Raw genomic sequence first — 19946 nt, 5'->3', positions numbered from 1 at the left:
CTGTATTATATGCATTTTTTAAAGAGGGTTCAAATACGTATTTCATATAATCCAGAAGCAATCAGGAGAAGATAGTTCCACAGCCATGTTCCTTTTGCAGTAAGATTGCTTTCCATAAGGAAAAAAAAGTATTTCGGTAGTTGTATTTCAGACAGCTCTAGATGGCTCATTTTTATCCTGGAAAGTGAAAGTAAAAAGAGAAGACAAAGACTCTTCACTGTTGCCTTGAAGAGAGGCTTAACATGCAAACGTTGACGTGGCCAGAGGTTTAAAATAAATATTATTTGCATTTGTACTTCACACTGCTGTAATAAATATACAAATAAGGTTTCCTCTTGCAGGTGTCTTTGCTGCAAATACTGGACCAATAATCCCCAAATCGTGGTTAGGCAAAATGTTTATGTATCACTCACTAGGCACACATCAGCAGGTCTCAACAGGGAGCTAACTAGCATGCATAGTTTCAGACTAGCTATGGAACCAGGACTAATAAATGGGTCTGAGCTTTTTTTCAAAATTCCAGCAACTGAACTCTGTCTACTTTTCTTTTGATTGAAAATTTGTATTTCTGTTAACTCCCATAAAGTATTTCCTAGATTCAGCTTGGAAGGCCTGATTGCACTGGAAAAGGGCAGATTGAAATAGTGTGAAAGAAGACAGGAGTCTTCTTCAAATTCATATAATGTATTTTAGCGAGCATCTAAAAATAAAATAACTCATTTCTGGCACCTTTGAAAGGATAATAAAGGAGTAGAATTAGACATCTTCTTTTCTTGTTCTTGTTTTTAGATGGTCATCACGTGTGGGAAATGGAAGCCAAAACAGACAAAGAATTGTGTAAGCCAGTAAGTATCTCCTGTCCCTTTGAGAAATATCATTTTTCTGTGGATGAATTCATATATGCATCTTCATCATTCAGTTACTGCAATATCCAATGTTGACTTGGTATACGTGTAAAAGCTGGATTAAAAACAACAACCGCCTGACACTTCCCTAAACACTGTTGTGGTCTTTCTTTTTTTGCTCCTTTCATTACATTCATCTCACAGGAAAGCGAAACATCAGCCATTCCTCTAAACAGAACTGCCGCCAAACATGTGTAATAGCCATTCTAGCTGAAGTTATGGGGGAGCGAAGTTGAGGTTCATCTGCCACTTCCAAAGCCAGGCCAACTTATGCCTGCAAGGGTGACTCCCTAGGGGCTGGGTTGGATGTACCTTTTTTGTTGTTCCTGGTCATTGTTCATTCAGTTGTGAATCACTAAGTGATTAGGCATTGAGAAATCATACATTATACATGTGTGTGTGAACATACAAAGTCCCAGGCTGTTCTGTACTTAATACTAACATCTCCTGGAAGACATTTTGTCTTTTTAAACAAGAGAGTAAACAATATATATATATTTTTTAAAGAATTATTTTTAAAAAAATAACTTTATGTTGCAGGGAGCCAGCCTGTATTTTTAATCTTACAAAGCTGCTATTATTATTATTATTATTATTATTATTATTATTATTATTATTATTATTTTAAATGTCCCTTACAAATTTCTGGGTAGGAGAGATGGGGAGTTATTGCTATGTTTCTTTTCTGCTAATCAAATTGGCCTGCCATCACTTCCATTGAGATTCATTACTTTCAAAATCTAAAGTGGGTAAAAATACACACCTTTTGCGTTTGACCCTGACAGTATAGATTCTAGCTGGCTTTTTTAAAAATCCAAGAAGGGCCCTTCAGGAATTGTGGAAAATAAGCAGTTGCAAAGGTATATTCACACTCCTGCTTTCTGTCACCTGGCTTTCAATAGGGGATTCATAAGTTCATTTCTTGGGTGTCCTAGAACGCAGTGGAAAGTGGCGGCATGAGTCTATTTGTTCTGCTTTTGGCTGCAGTTTGTAATGTGTGCAGCCACTCCAAAACTATGTATCAGTTGTGTTGGCAGAGTTTGAAGACAGGACAAAAGAGCCTGTATGACAGGGGAGCAGATTTCTGTGTACTTCAGTCCAATGCCAGTGGACTTCAGTCCAATGAAGGGTGTTCAAGGCAAGGGAGAAAGGAAAGATTTGCCATTTTTTGTGTCTTTCATGAGAAAGTTCTGCCCTAACTTCAGCACTATGCTGAAGAGGTGAGGAGCCTGCATGAAGATGCTCAAGAGCATTGCCTTTTCGCCAGGGTCTAAAATGTCTGTCAAAGTGCTTAGGGAGACTTAACTGCAGAAACTTCAAACTCAAAATCTTGGATGAAATGGCTTGTTTTTTGTTCTTTTACTCAGGTATAATATCTAAGATATTATATACTCAATACATCTCTGATTTGAAGCATGGAGAAATGTTCAGGCTTTTAAAATACCTGTGAGTGATGACTTGGGAAAGGTTCAGGATGGAACTACACATTATGAGGAAAACACGAGGTTCACTTTGCTGTTGTTCTCCTAAGGCAATGTGGAGTTAGGAGGGGGAGGACTAGCATGGAGAATTGTTGGGTGGGTGGGGGTGTACTTAACCCATCCCTTGCCTACCCATTCTCCCCTGCAAATGACACCCCCTGTCAATTTTAAACTTCCCCCCACCCCTCAGGTGAACACTCACAAGTAAGAGTGAACACTTTTGCTTGTGAACGCTCACAAGCAAGACATGCAATAAATAAATAAATGCATGTTTACTTCATATCTAATGCATCTTGTACTTATGTATAATTTTAATTACAAAAATTAAATCTCTTCTCAAGATGTCCAGATTAGCCCACTGTAGGAAAACCTGCCATTAAGTGTGCAGAAAATATTCTGACAGTATATTCCTCATACTTGTGTATAAATGTGATGAGCCTATGCACCTTTGGTTTAAACCATTGTTTCATCAAGCAATGGGTGTGGGTGTTTTTTTTAAACAACATTATTTTAAACATTTTCTTTTAGACTTCATTGGTGATTGAGATACCGCCGTTTCGCAATCAGAGAATTACAAGTCCTGTCCAAGTTAATTTCTATGTCTGCAATGGAAAGAGAAAGAGAAGCCAGTACCAGCTTTTCACCTATCTTCCTGCTAATGGTAACAACATATTTCTAGTTTCAAGCTTCAAAAAATAAATAGTGCATGTATCATCTGAAAATTATAATGAAGACATTCATTGTAATTCTACAGCACTCTTAAATAATTAAGGGCTTGAACCAATGCCCCCATGTTAAACTGTGGAATAGCCTGGGGGAAATGTTTTGTTCTATATAAATTTTCTGTTGTTTCTTTGGTAGGAGCATAACAAAAGTTCCATTTCATTGAAATTGAGCAATATGTAATGTTTCTTACACCCAACTGTCTTGGAGAATGTCTTGAATAATGCCAAAGCATAAAGAAGGGGTGGGGAACTTGTTGCCCTCCAGCTGTTGGACTGCAGCTCCCATTCTCCCTGTCCTTTGTCCATGCTGGCTGGGGCTGATGGAAGTTGGAGTCCAACAATATCTAGAATGCTACAGGTTCTCCATCCCTGGTATAAAGAACAGATGTTATTCATGGAACCTGGTAGACACAAGTGGTTATCTTATGGGAGCATGCTAGTTTAGCACTCATTTTCCCTGCTCACCAGATGTTGACAAGAGGGTATTTCAGGCAGCCTGAGGAGAAAGAGAGAGGTCAGCCTAGGCATATTGGCAACTTAAAAAAACCCAGCCCTATGTTTGCTATTCATAAATATAACAAAATTATGCATAGGCTGAGAAGTATGTCAGAGTAAGGAAATCATGATTTTTGCTTTAGCATATATTCATAATATGTATAGGTTTTTGTACGAGACACAATAAAGGCATAATGTTGCTTGTCGCTGACTATACTTCCTCTCGGGTGCTTTACTTCCAAAGCGCTCCTAAAGAAGACAATCTGAGACAAGCACATTACACCAACCTAGAAGATGGTAATACAGATTGCACAACCAATGGCTCCTGTAATGCATGTGGCAGGACTTAATTTCAGCCTTGAGGCCTGTATTCAGCTCTGCAGCATGTAAAGATGAGAGCTGGTGCGGAGTTTCCTTTCCGTTCCCACTGGTTTAGTCCAATGCCTGCTCCTGCACATTTGGCATTAGAGAAGTTGGACTACTGAGTTAGAGAGTATGGATTCCAGACAGAGCCTTGGGACCTCTCTCTTGGAAGGCATGAGCAGGGGAATCAGAGCAAATTGAAGCCTTGGAACGTGGGAACACATCCAACCTCCAAAATAAGTCATTTTCAGATGCATTCTAAAAGGAGGAGGAATCTCAAGCACCATCCAATAAACAAAATGGCAGCACTCACGCCTGTCTTACGATACGCTGCCTTCATGCTCTCTATCCTAAGCAAATATTATAATGGTGGTCTAGACCTACAGTGTGAGTTGCCTCTACCATTCTGTCTTGCTGAGGTTGAGAGACAGTCCAGTCCAGTCCTTCCAACAATCTACAGGGAGTTTGTAAAATTCAATACCCTGCATTTTTAGTTGAAAGCTTTGAGTTAGTTGTGTAGAAGAGCTCACTCAAAACCATTGCCCTACTAGCTACATTTCCAAGACCAGATTATGGCATGGCCTGTCTGGTTGCAAACCCGGGATCCCCTCCTGTCTCACAGGGAGCAGCAGCATTCTAAACCCACTTCCAAAATGTCACGGATGTGGGAGGAACCTTACAGCACAATATTTTGTTTCCTATGTTTTATTACATGATCTCTGTTCTCTGCGCTTACTGTTGATCTGCACCAAAAACATAAGAGAGAGTTCACACTTTCTACTTCGGAGTCCTTTAGCCCGAGATAGGCTTGGTGGTGCATTCAAGACCCTTTTAAATAAACAATCCATTTTAAGTAAGAACTCTGTCTTTGATTTATAAAAATTTGGGGGTCACTTATGCTGACATGTATGCTTCTCCTATGCAGACATCCACACTCAACATGGGAACATTAGGGGTGGGCCAGGAAAACTGTGATATCAGGAGCCAGCAGTACGGTCCTACAGTCCTTTGCACTCAGTGAGACCACTTCACATGATTAACACATGAAGCATGGGGGGGGGGGGGGAGAGGTCAGTGTCTTTTGCTTCCAGAAAAGCATGGAAAACCATGTTCAAAAAAGCATGTTCAGCTAAAACAGCCTGCCTGAACTTGGTGCCCTTCAGCTGTTTTGGACTACAGCATTCCTGACCATTGGCCATGCTGGCTGGGGCTGATGAGAGTTGACATCCGAAATGACTGGAGGGCACCAGGTTAGGGAAGGCTTTGTATCCCAGTTGCTGGGGAACATGGGCAGGAGGGTGCTCTTGCATTCATGTCCAGCTGGTTGGCAACTGTGTGAACAGAATGCTGGACTAGATAGTGCCTCTTATATTCTTAAGGCTGCATTAATGTATGGATTGGATCCAGGATCTGCCTTCCACAATAAAAATGGCTCATCCATGAAATGAAGAGCTCCACCCTTTAAAGATCCCTCTGCCTGATTTTTGTCACTACACATATACACCATAGCTCACCCCATTCAATGGGGTCTCCTGATTCTCTGAGTAGTATTTTCAAAGGGCTGGAGGGGGCAGGATATCCATCAACACAGCTGGTCCAGCATGAATCTGGATTCAAATCTATGTATGTACCTTTCACACACATACACTGTTGAATATAACAATGTCACGTGACTGAGCTCAGAGTTGGGATGGAGTAGGGTGCTCATTATAGACCACTAGTCCGGGGCCCATTGTGGCATTGATCCAGCCCTGAAAATTCCAGGTGAACATTTACAGTGGTGCATCTTAGCGATACTGTTTCTGAAGCTTCTGTGGCTCTCACAGCTATTCCATATGAACTTTCTGTTGTATTCCCACCCACCCCGGGAATATTCAGTTTTTCTAATTTTTACAAGTCGATAACTTCAGCCTGCAAACAACCAATGCAGCTGCCAAAGAATATCTCTATACTAGATGGTATTGTGCTATGGTCTTGGTTACAACAGTAGGTCACTATTTTGTGGCCAGTTTCTATCAGTCTCAGTGTTGCCCCCATAGACCCTTTGCTCAGCCATTCCTTCCTAAACACTACATGGAGCCATTTTAAAACACTAGTGCCAAATTGTTTAAAATTTATTTTTGTGCCTATGTATACGAGTGCTGAACAGAATGATAGAACATGGAGGTAATAAACCTATATACACTAGTTGCTGGGGAACATGGGCAGGAAGGTGCTGTTGCACCCATGTCCTGCTTGTGGATTCCTGGTAGACAGCTGGGTGAACAGAGGACTAGATGGTCCCTTGGTCTGATCTAGCATGGCTCTTATGCTCTTATGAGAACTGTGTTAGTGCATACTTCGTTGGCTTGAAAGGAGGGTTTGGCTTGGAGGAAAGATTTCATGGAAGACTCCCCCCCCCCCCCCGCGCGCTCATCTTTTTTCATCCCTTTGTTTGCCACCTGTTTGTAGTGCTGGCAGCAGTGGTGACTGTGTTCCCATGTGCTACTTGGCGGTATTGGTATGACAGAAGCAGCACAGGAGGACAGGAAGCATGGAGTGCATGAGAGCAGAGAATGGGTTGACAGGGAGGGTGTGTGTGTGTGTGTGTGAGAGAGAGAGAGAGAGAGAGGAGTGGATGGGTGTGTGGGTGAGAGTGTAGGATAATGATTCTCTCCCCCCCCCCCCCCGCAAGAGAGGGGAGTGGTGATGATCTTGAGAGGGAGTGCCTGTGGCTCCACCCACTGCCAACATGTGACCCCTGACACAGTACCTCCTAAAGAATGCAGCCCTTGATTGGGGGTGGGGAATCATCACACCTCTTTTAAATGAACATGACTCATGTTTTTAATCAAAGGAATCACCTTGCTTTTTCAATTAGTCAATATATTTCCATAGGATTTCAGTAGGGGAGAAGACATTTTGTGCCAAGGGCCATAAAGGGAAACCTGAAATGTCTGCAAATAAAATTGTATGCAGTTTTTAATCTCATATCATTCTGCTTAAAGGATGTTCCAGTTTTAGCCATAATATCAAAAAGGAACAGTCTGTTACTTTTTCCTGTCCCAGGGGTGTAGACTATAAACATGGTATCCTATCATGAACATGGTAGATCCATATTCAGAATCAAAATATTATAACTTGCCTCTTCCCCTCCTCCCCCTGCCCCAATCCCCAAGAGAATGATATTCCCACAGAAGTCATTGGGGCTGCTCCAGAGGAAGTGGCTTGAGAGTTGTAGCCAAAATATACTTAAGGAAAAGAGAATGCGAAAATAGCAACCGTAATTATATACAGCAGTGCCCTGTTAACTGTGGGGTGCCTTTGTGATGGTTGAACTGCACCCAAATATTTTTGGGTATGTGTATATGTCTGTGAGAGCTGTAAAGCAAAAGGGGTTAGGCTTGGCTGATTTAAGCAGCAAAGTTCCAATGATCTGTTTGAACCCTGCTGAGAGTGAGTGTGAGGTCCAATAAATAGAGTAGCCCATGGGCTTGCAAGGTTCAGGTCCTACCTCAGCCATGGGACCATTGGCAATCTTGGACTAGTCCCTATTCCTCAGCCTCGTTTTTCCACCAAAAGAGTAGGAACAGCAACCTCCCTAATAGGCATTGTTGTAAGGGTATACCTGAGATCAGAGTGCCCATTTACAAACGAATAGTGGGCTGTTTTTCCAACAGCAAAACATCTTTCCTTTTGTCAAAATACCCAGGTCAGATGAAAAAGGGAAGCGAGGAGAAAGGAAGAAGGTTCTTTCTTCACCATCTGTGACCATTTATAATGCAAGCCACTTCTCCCTGCCATGTAGCTTATGATCTATGATGTTGCTACCATTCAAATTAGTACAGCTGGCCCCTGTCTATATGACAACGGGATTGCTCTGCATTAAATATGAACCCAAATTTTCATTGATTCGAATCTAGGTAAAGAGCGTCACACTGCAGCAGCAGCAGCGATTTCTCTCCTTAATTTTTTTTTTTTTTTTGTAGTGCTGTTATTAATGTGCACTTGCGCATTATCGCATATACGATACTATGGAGCATAGAGGAGCGAAGCTATAAATTTTATCTGCGGAGCTCCGCAGATTCATAGAAGAGGAAAACCGAGGGCTTAAAGAAATTAAGCAGCAGAGGATGTGAGAGGGGGACTGAACACATCTCCTCTCTCTCACTGCCCATTCCCCCCCTTGTTTTAATTTTAAAAGCTGTATCTGCCCATTCCCCTTATAGGTGGAAAAGCGAGTGAGGAAAGGAACGAGGCAGCAGACAAAGATGCGAGCAGGGGACTGAACACGTCTTCTCCCACTCGCTGCCCATTCCCCCCTCTTTGTTTTAATTTTAAAAGCTCCATCTGCGGACCTCCGCAGATTCATATAGTTCAACATGAAAATGGCAGCCAGAGGAGGACGTGATAGGTGGGAAGGTGGGAAATTGGCCAATCACTTTGTCCTGCCTTCAAAGTTATGCCCACATGTCAAAATGCAATTTAACTCCCCCAAGGACACATACATAACTCTAATACGGTGCAAACTTGGACATTGATCAAAAGTCACGGTAAATCGCGAATGCGAATATGCTCATTATCACGTTAAAAAAACAGCACTGCAGCGAATGGACAGCTGCATCATGTGTCCTAAAACATGAATCTGTGCATTTACGTCGGGGTAAAGAAGCGGTATAGACAAGCCCCTGGTCTCATTCTCTGTATCTGTTTCTTACTTGCTTCATCATGGCAGCAGTGGCCTCTCTCTCACCATCATTCTGTGGCATAGCAAAGAGCAGAGTCAGCCCCAGGTTTCTAGGCCTGGGTGAAGGGCAGCACCATAGAGATGTGTGGGCTCTCCCACTACTTCACAACCCTTCATCCAAGCTGCCGCCATCATTGTCATGATGTGAGCAAAGTACGGTAGAGTTCTCCAAATCTACTGGAAGAGGAAAATGAACAAAGCTATCCTGCAGTGGTTCACATTTGCCTCCCATCATTTTGATAGGAGTTTAACTACTGCTATAATAATGAGTAATTTTAGATCATTCCCTCTTAGAGTTTCGCCAACGTGAATCTAATTTGGTTTCTAATTTTTTTTATAGAACCTCCAACCAACATCTGCTTTAAAACTTAAATTTAAGGCCAAATGAAACCTCTCACTCTGTTTTAAACCTATGCCAGTGGTATGAGTGACAGCTAGAACACTGCCAAGTATATTTTTTTCCAGATAACAATACTTCTTTCTTTTTTTAGTTCATTTGCTTGTAATCTCTTCTGGCAGTGTCCATTCTTATTAAATACTGGGGCCTATTTCTTCCATTTGATATCCTGATCTTATGCCAGCATTATACCACTTACTAATTTCCTATCAGTGCCATTTTAATGACAGTTCCATGGCTCAAAACTTGCAAATCAGGAAGCAAAGACGATTAAAATAGGACACAGAATGTTTTATAACTGTGTTGTGCTGAAGAAATACGTTTACCATGATTAGACCTGAAAACCCACCAAAGATGTTCAAGACGTTGGCCAAACTGATCAAGCCTGTCAACTAAGCAGAAAGCTGCCAATTTGGAATTGGTAACAGGGCTACAATCCACAAATTACTTAAGGCTGGATCTTGTGATCTCTTTTCCCAATATGTGAGCAACCTCGACCATCTATGGGTACACACGTATGTGAGAATATAATGTGTGAACTGGCAATAAATTAGGGGTGTGCATTGGAGTCAAACAAAGCCCGATACCAGAGCAGAGTGAGCCCCCTTATGACCGTTTCTGGTGCTTCGTGAGCCAAAGTGGGCTTCACTCTGAAGCCACCAGAATGAGGCTTTTTTTACCAACTTGTGCTTGGACATGCAGGCACTGATCTAGTGAGCACAATCAAAATAAGCTACAGTGGCTTATTTAAATTGTGCTGTGAATAATCACCACATGGACGCGGCTTGTCATGGTGCCTGGACCTGGATGGTTTGTTGGGAAGAGAAACAATCCTCCAATAACCCATAGACTATTGGAGAGTTATTAGAGGGTTGTTTCCCCCTCCAACAAGCCATGCTGTCCAGGTTCAGCCAACATGACAAGTCACGCCCAGGTGGTGATTATTCAAATCGCTCCCTGCACATACCTGGCACATGTTGTGATTTAGAGTGTCATCAGACGAGCATTTTATCACTACTGCCCATTTAGGATGTTCGCGTGTCCTTTAGACGATGACGTCCAGCTCCCCTGTGCCTCCTGCTCCTTCCACTCGTTTTTCTGTCACAAAATAGACTTCTTTTAATCCGTCTTTTTAAAAATAATAATAACAGGATGTGCCACCATTTCCTGCTGTGTGCAGGGAAAGTGGCGCAATATAAATGGCTCCTGAATGGGCCACATGGTCATTGCTGCTTCCTGTTTCTCTTCCCATGTAAAGAGACCATCACTATTGTGGGACAGCAGCAGGAGGCCATAGCGATGGTAGGGAAACACAAAAAAGGGGAAGAAAATCACTTCTCCCAAATTTGAGCACTCCCCTTCCACAGGAACTGCTGCACCAATCCTTACACTTTGCTGGTTTCTTACTTAGGGAAACCTCTAGGCTACCTGTCATTTTTACAACAACAATCTATAAGTGTGTCCTCTTTGGGATACCCTTAAATTAGCAGGGCTTCTCTTGTGCAAAAACTATTCATCTGAAACTTGTTAGGCAACTATCCCTGCAAATACTATTGAATTCTGCTAAGAAGTAAAAACATGATCAGTAAAATGAAATCAAAATATAGAGGCATGTAGCACACAAAAAACCTGGACCCATTTTTTCTGATAGTTGGGAAGCTTACTTCCCTCCTACAAGGTTACTCTGTCTGCAAATACCATCCGATTCTGACCAAGAAAGGTTATAGCCATATGGTCATAGTTATAGCGAATGGGAAGCACAAGGCCTCAGGTTTCCTGATTTTGGCTCAAGTTTGGTACTTGGGTCGAAGGGGATGGTTTCCAAATTGCTCCGAGCACTGAATTGGGACCCAAATCAAATCCAGGGGTCAGTGAGCACTGCTGCAATAAATAGATATCCATGTTGTGCATCTTGAGAAAGCAGAAATCGTGCACTGCGCAGTTCATACTTTTCCCCCATGTGATGGTCACTGTACACATTAGGGAGAATGGGCCAGTGGCCTAGCTGTTTGCATGGCAGAAACACCCGTTCATATGTCCAGAATGAAATAACGATGCTTAGTATAGCACTTTTCCTAATGGCTCAGCAATCTGTACAGCTACCCTGTACAGTAGGCTGTTTGTACTATTTCAATACATTTTGTACTATTGGTATGGTAATAGTACTAATATAGTGCAAACAAGGAGAAGGTGGGAAGCCAAAGGCCACCCTGTGACTTCATGGCTGAACTGAGATTTCAACCAGTGGCTTCAACTCATGTTCTTACCATTACAAATGTCAGAAGATGCAAGTATATGGACTGCACAGCTGTCCCTCGCATGACATGATCCGGGCCTCCAACTGGCACAGTTCATACTGGGTAAAGTTCAAAAATACCTCAAGACTGCTTCAGATTAAGTGTTTTGCAGTACAAGTAATCTAGTTTCCTGCAGAGATTCCCCTGCCTTCAAAATATAATGTGATAAACAGCCGTAAATAAAAACTTATTTGCACCTTGGTGGGCTGCATGTATCCCAGAACATTTAACCTATTTTCAAGGGTTTATAGCCCAGCATATTACCCTTTGTGAAGTCAAAACTTCAAATGCATTTAGCATTTGTGGGAGCGCGCAACACTAACGCTGATTCTCATTTATGCTGTTGGGCCTGACCTTTTAATTTATAGATTTAACCTTCTGATTACCTGATTGATGCACTCCAGAAAGAAAGTGATGATGCTTCTGAAAATAGTGAGCAGGGGCTACTTTTGTCAGCTTGGGCTCTACTTCCTGTTCTGTGTCTATAATTATCTCTTGACTATTTGCAGTGATAGTTTTCTAGTGATGACATTTAAGAGCCACGCTGCCTTTTTGCATCCTCTCTCCACCCACTGTTAGCTCACTTTCTAAACTAAAATATTATGCCAGTCTAACTAGGGGAAAATAGTAAAACCAAGATGCAGTATGCTATGTTATGACTTCCTGGATTGTGACACACATCTCTGTTTTTTATTGCTGGTCTCCTGACATGTTTCAGATTTAAATCTTCATGCTAAGTTGAGCAAACTCTTTAAGCTTGCTGGGTCGGCAGAGTGACTTGTCAGTTGGAAGGGAGGGGGGAAGTGACACAATTATTTTAGAAGAACCCCACCGTACAGTGATTTTTCAAGGTAAAGGGGGTATCAGTGCTTTCAGCTGAAAAATGGATTCTGTGAAAGTGGTTTGAAAGCCATGACAGTGTTGCAGGACCATCCTTGCTGGGGACATTAGAGAGGCTGTGAGGACTGACCCAGTAAGACAGTAATTTTGACAGCAAGGCAAACTGAAGGCAAAAAATGGAAAGTAGTTCGTCAGTGGAATACCATATAGCAGGACAATCTGTTTGGTCCAAAGCATGTCCCCAAACTATAAGTTGCCTTTATTTTATATCAGACTAGCTGATATGCCCAGCATTGCTCGGGGGCCCTAAGATACATGTCTGCGAGGTAATCATCTTAAAGTAGTAGGCTGGTGCTAGGCCTGTGAGTTAACTTTTAAACCAATTAAATTCATATCTTTTTTACCTCTCTCATCCTCACAACAACCCTGCAAGGTAGGCCGGTGCTAGACCTATGATGCAACTTTAAAACAAATTAAATTCATTTCTTCTCTCTCTTCCCCCCCCCCCCCAAACAGATGGGGGTGTCAGAAGTGCCACAATGATTTTCCTTGTCCCCACAAAAACTACAACTCCCGGCATGCCTTTCACCGTGGTGCCAACTTGCCCAGTGGGAGTCCTGCCACTGAGTCCAGCTGACTGAGTGATGGTTAGCTCAGTCATTGCCATCAGTGACAGCCCTAGAGCTGTGTCCTCCTTCCCTGCTGCTCTCAATGGTGCCTAGTGACCAAGGTAGCTGGCCCCTTCGGGCACAGAATGGCGAGTCACTTCCAGATGATGGCTGCCAAAACCTGATAAGTCTTCCCTCCCACCCAAGACATGCTGGGAATTGTAGTAATAAGCCTAGGTCTCTGAATAACATGTTCATCTTTGAACACCGTCTGTGGTGTGGTAGCGGGCCTCCTTAGTTGTGGCACCCTGCTTATGGATTTCTTCGCAGGCAGGCTTGCATAGTGACTGCATTAATGGCTTTTAAGTGCCAAGTGAATAATTATTATTATTATTATTATTATTATTATTATTATTATTATTTTCCAAGGCCTTTAACTTTATGATTTTTTATGCTTCACTTTTCTTTTCTGTTATAACTAAACCACAACATTCCAAGGCAGATGCAGAAATTACTGAATAAAGTTTTTGATTTTTATATAAAAGCCTGACTATGGCATTGAAACAGAAGAGTGAATGGAGGAATGACTGACAGCTGAGGCTAGAATGGAATGGTGGGCGGAGTGAGTGGCAGTTAGAGAAAAGTCAGGTAGAAGGAGTGAGAGGTCAGGGAAGTGGGAGCTGACTTAAGACTGAGAGTGACCTGGTTTGCACATAGGGACCTGGTTTGCCAACCCATGCTTTATTTAAAATCAGGCACTCTGCATGCCAGTACTACACCTCCCAGCTTGCCTTTGGCAGCCCACAGTGCCTGTGTCCTCTGAGAGGCGCTTCTTTCCTTTCCTTGCCAATGCCTCTCTTCGATAGAGCATCAAGGAGTAGCATTGTCGAGGAGGGGAGGTAAGCAGCTGTCAGTGGACGCGCCCAGCTCCAGCCAAGTCTTGCTTGGACTGCCTCAGGCTGCACTTCTTGCTCACCAAGTGCTCCACCAGGAGCCTGTAGTGAAGCGCCGGGCACTTGCCACCCTTCATCAGGCCTGTTTCTGGGCATGCACAAAGTGCCTCCACTTCCTTTCTCCCTCCCTCTTAAGGGCGAAGGCTGCATACGCACTTCCCCCAGATTCTGAGAAAACAGCGATATCAGGATGAGCATATTCAGAGTTCAGCCTCTCAAAGTCATGCTGTTGCATCTAGTTATGATTTTAAATTCACGACCGGTGGGAGGAGGCACCACAAATGGATACAGACCATTTATGTAGGTTGTTTCCTTTCATGTTAGGGTGACCAACTGTCAGGATTTCCCCGGATTTGTCCTGGTTTTTGTTCTTTCCATGGTGTCAGGGGGGATTTTCTATAATTTTCAATAATGTCCTGGAATGACACACCTTCCCCTTTAAGGCTGCCATTAGCATGGCAGGAGGGAAAGACATGCTTTCTTGAGGCACATCATTCCCCCACCCCGAGCTCCAATTGAGGTCTTAAAGGGGAAAGTGGGTCATTCGTGGACATTATAGAAAAGGCCCCAATTGGAGTGGATGATGGTGGTGCAGAATGAAATCCTTTCCCCTCCTCCACTCCAATCGGGTTCTTTAAGGTGGCGGGGGAATAACGTACTTTCTGCAGGGCTCAGAAAGCTGCTTCCACACACACACACTAGGTGTCCTCTTTTTTGGTTTCCCAAATATGGTCACTCTATTTCATGTGGAATTGGGTTGACTGCTCGAGACCAACCTTAGGAGTCTGGGTTGTGAAAGGCACATGCCTGTGCACTCACAATGGCTGCCAAAGGCTGGTAAGTTTGGCCTCCTGCTGAAAGCATGCTGGGAGTTCCACCCAAAGCTTGCTGGGAGTTGTAGGCATAAGCCTAGGTTTTTTATTGAATTCTTTAAAAATACTTAAAACCAAAATTTTCATGTTTTTAGATTTTTCTGGTGCATTGTAGAGGCATACCTATCAGCATGCCAAATTTCAAGTTCCTAACTCATCTGGAAGTGGGTAAACATCTCCAAACAGACATATCGGTTTGCCATCCAAATGATGTATACAAGTTTTCAGGGGTGTGATTTAATGTATGGATGCGCTCATCTTAGGTTAGAATGTTTAGACAAGAACAGTGAATTAGTGCTAAACAGGAGGGAGGGACCTTCAGGACTTCTACCAAAGGACATCTGAATGGCCTGATAGCCATCTGGGCTGATGACAGAGGAAGAGAATACCGGAATGTATGTACAAAAAGTAGAGACTTGAACATGTCCAGCTGAGCCTTGCCTTCAGCTTTAGTAACATTGCTCAGATGGTGACTAATTCATGTTTGTCATGAGGGCTACAGAAATAATGTTCTGACAGGCTGCTTGGCATTCTGGGTTGTATTACATTATCCTTCACCATTGGACGTGCTGGAGGGAGCTGATAGGGATTGTAGGCCAGAACATCTGGAGGGCACACAGTTGGAGAAGGGTATGGTAGTGCAAAGCTTCTACCTTGTATGGGAATCCTGTTTTCATCCTTGTACAAGAGTACAATCCAATACTTCAATTCAGTACTTCAAGTGCTTGCATGAGTAACTGCCAAAGTACTTTCACAACTCATTACAACTTCATTATGCTGGGTGTTGCTTGCACTAGTTCCACTAGCGCTTGAACAACTTCTAGCGGAACATGCAACAACAACAAAGCACGTGTACATTTTCCACCAACATTACATTTGATGCAACCCTCTGACTTGAACTTTATTTAAGTTACTCTTCTGCTTTTCTAGGTACCTTCTCTGCATCCTAATTTCATGTGGCTCAGGGCTTTGTCTTGCCTCTTCCTTACTCAGCCTTGGGTCATTAGGCTCCACAACACTAAAAACAAAACAAAAAGATTACTGCTAAACTATCTGTTAATCTTAAAGAGGAATATAAAGGAAAAATACCCATATGTTATTCCTTCAATATGTGCAATCTCTGGAATGCAGTCAAACACAGGCAATCGTAACAGCCAAAGTGTGAATCTATTTGGAAGACTTTAGCAATGTAGTTAGGCTCTTTACTCTACGGGGATGCTGGCGTATACTTCAATTTCAACTATACAACATGGAGTCCGATATACAGAATATATATAAAGAGTTTAAACAATTTAAGATATGTACATTTAAAATTGATAGTATACTTGTGGATGGAAGCATGTTAGGCCGTTTCTACACCTGCCTTTTTTCCAGGGATCGTCCTGGGATCATCCCTGTGCATGTAAATGACACACAGGGAATCCTAGGAGACGATCCCTCCATTTTCCTGGGATAATCCTTAGGTGTAGAAAGGGCCTTAGATTCCAAGATCAGTTAGTGTACCCTCTGATTAGCAATACACAAACAGAGGCACTTTTCATAAGGAGCCCAAACAAGAATATGACGTGTATTCTTGAAGCACTTCTGTTACAATGGGTAGCATTCTGCCATTTTAAACATAAGAAATTAATCTAGCGTCCACCCTGAATCATACAAGCCTTGCTACAAATAATTAGTCAACTCTATCCCTTTTTCAATGGATCGAAAGACATCAGCCACACAACTAAGGTCTCACACATCAGCTCATTTTCTAATACATGTATAACATATTATAGTAATCCAATCCAGAGGTTTCCCACCCCCACTTTAATGGAACTTATTAGAGAAGACAGTACCTGAATCTGGGTGCCATGACTTAGAAGGCCCTATCTGTAATTCCCACCTGCCATGCTTCTGAAAGCAAGGGGATATAGAGCAAGAATTCCAGTGATGACCACACTGTATGGACAGGTTTATATGGGAAAGGGCCATGCTTCAGATACTCTAGATGCAAAATGTTTAGTGCTTTTAAGGTAAGCACACATTCTGGCTATAGTTTCTAAACACTTTTCAGAAGCAGCCCTACATAAAACATTACACAGAGTGGCCATATGAAAAGGAACACAGCACTTCTGTATCTTTAACAATTGTATAGAAAAGGGAATTTCAGCAGGTGTCATTTGTTGTATACCTAGTGAAATTCTCTCTTCATCGCAACAGTTAAAGTTGCAGGAGCCCTGCCCTCTTTTGTATCTGATCACTCTAGCTATACTAAATTTATACTAATGGATGCCACCTAAAGGGTAGAATCAGCAGTTCCAAAACTGTGAAACTCATCCTTAAGCGACCAGCAACCCCATCTAGAACAGGTTGAATTTCAAACCACAACTTATTTACCTTCAATTATAATATCATTAGCCAAACTGATTGGCTATGTGGTACTGTGAAGTTATTGTATTCACTACATAATCCATGGTCGGCAAGGATCACATGACAGAGAAGTACTTTTAGTTGTTTTTTAAGGTGCCAGAGCAGCAACAGATTGGTAACACAATGGCTATAGGTGTGAAAAAATGCATGCAAGTGTTGAAAGTAGACATTTCTCTTGCTCCCCGCCCCCCAACTTTCATATCGAAAATCAGACATTTAAAAAATGTCCCAGCATTTGAGTAAACCCAAATATAACATCTGTTATTTAAACCGCCCAGAGAGCTTCGGCTATGGGGCTGTATATAAATGTAATAAATAAATATAAAATAAATAAAAGCTGCAAAGATTATTAACAGATCATGTTATAAACTCTGCTATAAACTCTAGTGATGAGAAGAGGGTGGCTCTTTAGACAAGATGTAATTGTTAGTAATCCTGTGAGTTTTGTTCTTGAATGAGGTTTTCTATATTTCCAGTTATGCAGTTAATCCACCATGGTAAAGGGGTTAATGGATTGTTGGCATCATTATTGATACAAGATATCTAAAAATGGTTAAATAATTATAGATTACTATCTTACAAACAAGATACTAGCATGGATGGCACTCATTCTCCTTTTTCTAAAAGTTTCTCAAAATGAGCCATTAGAAAAGTTGTAATATATTTGAAATTGAAGGTAAGGTGTAACTCATGGAAGAGGTGTTGTTGTTTTTAGTATTCCCTATCTTGATATTTTAATTTATGTGGTTTAAATTATATTAGATTTCAGATAGGCTATTTAATATATATACACACACAGCTGTTTATTATTTATGCCAGGTATATATGTATGACTGTAATTGGGATTTTGCTGCAGATGGCGAATACATGACTTACCCACTGATTTAGTGTTGATCCTGACATCCTGCTGAAGAGACTTGAATTTTGCACAGTGTGGCTTAAAGAGTAAAACTGCGTAGTTGAAACAGGAGAATAGTCCAGCTTTCCCAACGACTCAAGATTCTAGCTACGTGGGCCAAACAAAGTCTTCCTAATGGATTTACGCTATTCTCTGTAACAGTGGTGGATTTATAGACTATTTTGACAGCATTTCAGAGGCTGCATCAACCATATCACTTCACGGAAAACCCTTTGGATATATTTTAATCCTCGTTAGTATTATTATGTATTAGTTTTGCATTAGTTGCCTCTTCTGGTATTCATATGTTTTGCATTTCATTGTATTTTTTTATTGTTGGTGTTAGTATACATGCACACATATATACTACATACATGTTTGTAGTAATCCTTTGATTTTTCTTTGGTCATCTTTTGTGTCTCAGGCAAAAGCAGCATGCTGGATGCAATAAGTCATAAGCATATTATCTGAACTAACAGCCTTTAGCATAATTCTCTTAACAGCTACATGAGAAGCAGGATTTCAGCAGGAGAAGGTTTTCCGGGCATGGTGATGCAGTAATGGGAAAGGGGTCACCTGCTTGAATCCCTATATATCACATAGCTGTTAAAGGCACAGTAACCATGTTTTTAGACCCTCTCATGCCTTTACACAATAACTGTCTTTACTTTAGCTAACATCTCTGACAACTGAAACCCCTTTGGTTTCTGGATATAACTCAGAACTCTCCTTTGTATTTCCAGTCTCTTCTTTATAATTATATGAATCAGAGACACTTAAAATGGAAGCTGATGTTGGGTTTCCAAAAGTAGTGTGTAGTTGTCATTGTTGTGCTTCATTGTTCATTCTGGACCAAGGGACAACCAAGGGAAATGCATTTTGGAAACATTGAAGAACTGGACAAAGTAATTGTTTGTTTTGTTTTTTGTTTGTTTGTGGGTGTTTTTTGTTTTTGTAGTTTTTGAAGGGGAAAGGAATGGTAAATTGTTTTTCATGCCCTGAAGTCTTCTTTAGAAGAAAATGAAATTAGGACTCTTCACCCTTTTCAGAATTACATTATTAATATCTTGTGATGGGAAATGAATCATTTCTTCTAAAACATCTTAACAACCTAATGCATATTTTAGCTTTATTAGTTGTACATAAGCAAATCAGGTACTCCAGGATTTTCCTCTGAAAGAACTTCAATGTCATGGATCTATAGTGTCTTGTCTCTTCTATTTATTGAGAAGCTAAACATTATAGCAGCAGATGAAAAGCACTGCATGATTGATTGATTTGGGAAGAGACTGCAGTTGTAAAAACACTGAGCAATTTGAATTACTTGGAAAGTTAATTATACTTTCTAAAAATTGTAGTACAAGATACCCCAGACCGGATGTATCACTTTGTGTCGGTATTAGGCTTGGCAGTAAATATATCATAACCAGTAAAGTTTCATTATTAATTGGAATGACTCTATCTGCAAAAAGACAAAAATCTGTTGTGGCCCTAATTTACTACAATATGCACATATAATGAAATAGGCTGTTGCCTATGGATGGTCTTGCTGCAACAATCTCTAGCAAGACTTCAGTAGGACACAGAACTTTTGGTTGTCTTTTAACTGCAGTCACCTAATTAGTAAGGGGATTGCCAGCTGGATGCATTGTAGTCTTGTTTTTTGAAATATGTATCTTATTTCTTACTCATCCTAACAGCCACAGGCCAAAATAGATAAATTATAGAAGTGTGAAACTCTGGATTTCTAACATGTCACAGCAAACTGGCTTTAGCAAAGTCATTTAAAAAAAAGAAACAAAGAAAACTCATACTTGCCCTCTCTCAGCAAAAGTGATTCATTAGTTTTCATCAAGATTTGATGTATTTTACCTGTTCAGAGCTTTTCATTTCAGCTTGTATAGCTGAAATGACTCTCCCCACACTCAAATTCACATAGAGGCTCATTGTTTTTATCCAACTGGTCTCGGTGTGATG

The 19946-nt window shown here is 41.4% G+C and overlaps 1 protein-coding gene across 4 annotated transcripts in view; it reads left to right on the top strand.

Moving 5' to 3' along the window:
• The window catches only part of NFATC1 (nuclear factor of activated T cells 1), a 160762-nt gene that overhangs the window by 93419 nt on the left and 47397 nt on the right, over positions 1 to 19946 (top strand). For 3 of the 4 annotated variants that reach the window (XM_063130470.1, XM_063130469.1, XM_063130471.1), the window contains exons 7-8: positions 790 to 845; positions 2915 to 3047. In XM_063130470.1, the coding sequence (XP_062986540.1) occupies positions 790 to 845; positions 2915 to 3047 (189 nt within the window). Of the gene's footprint in view, positions 1 to 789; positions 846 to 2914; positions 3048 to 17927; positions 18482 to 19946 lie in introns of those variants that run through there. The other variant, XM_063130472.1, reaches the window with a different exon arrangement.

Source organism: Elgaria multicarinata, chromosome 7 (genome assembly GCF_023053635.1).
Source record: "Elgaria multicarinata webbii isolate HBS135686 ecotype San Diego chromosome 7, rElgMul1.1.pri, whole genome shotgun sequence".
Classification (NCBI taxonomy): Eukaryota; Metazoa; Chordata; class Lepidosauria; order Squamata; family Anguidae; genus Elgaria; species Elgaria multicarinata.
The sequence above is the reverse complement of the archived record's forward strand: the minus strand, read 5'-3'. Positions and strand labels throughout refer to the sequence as shown.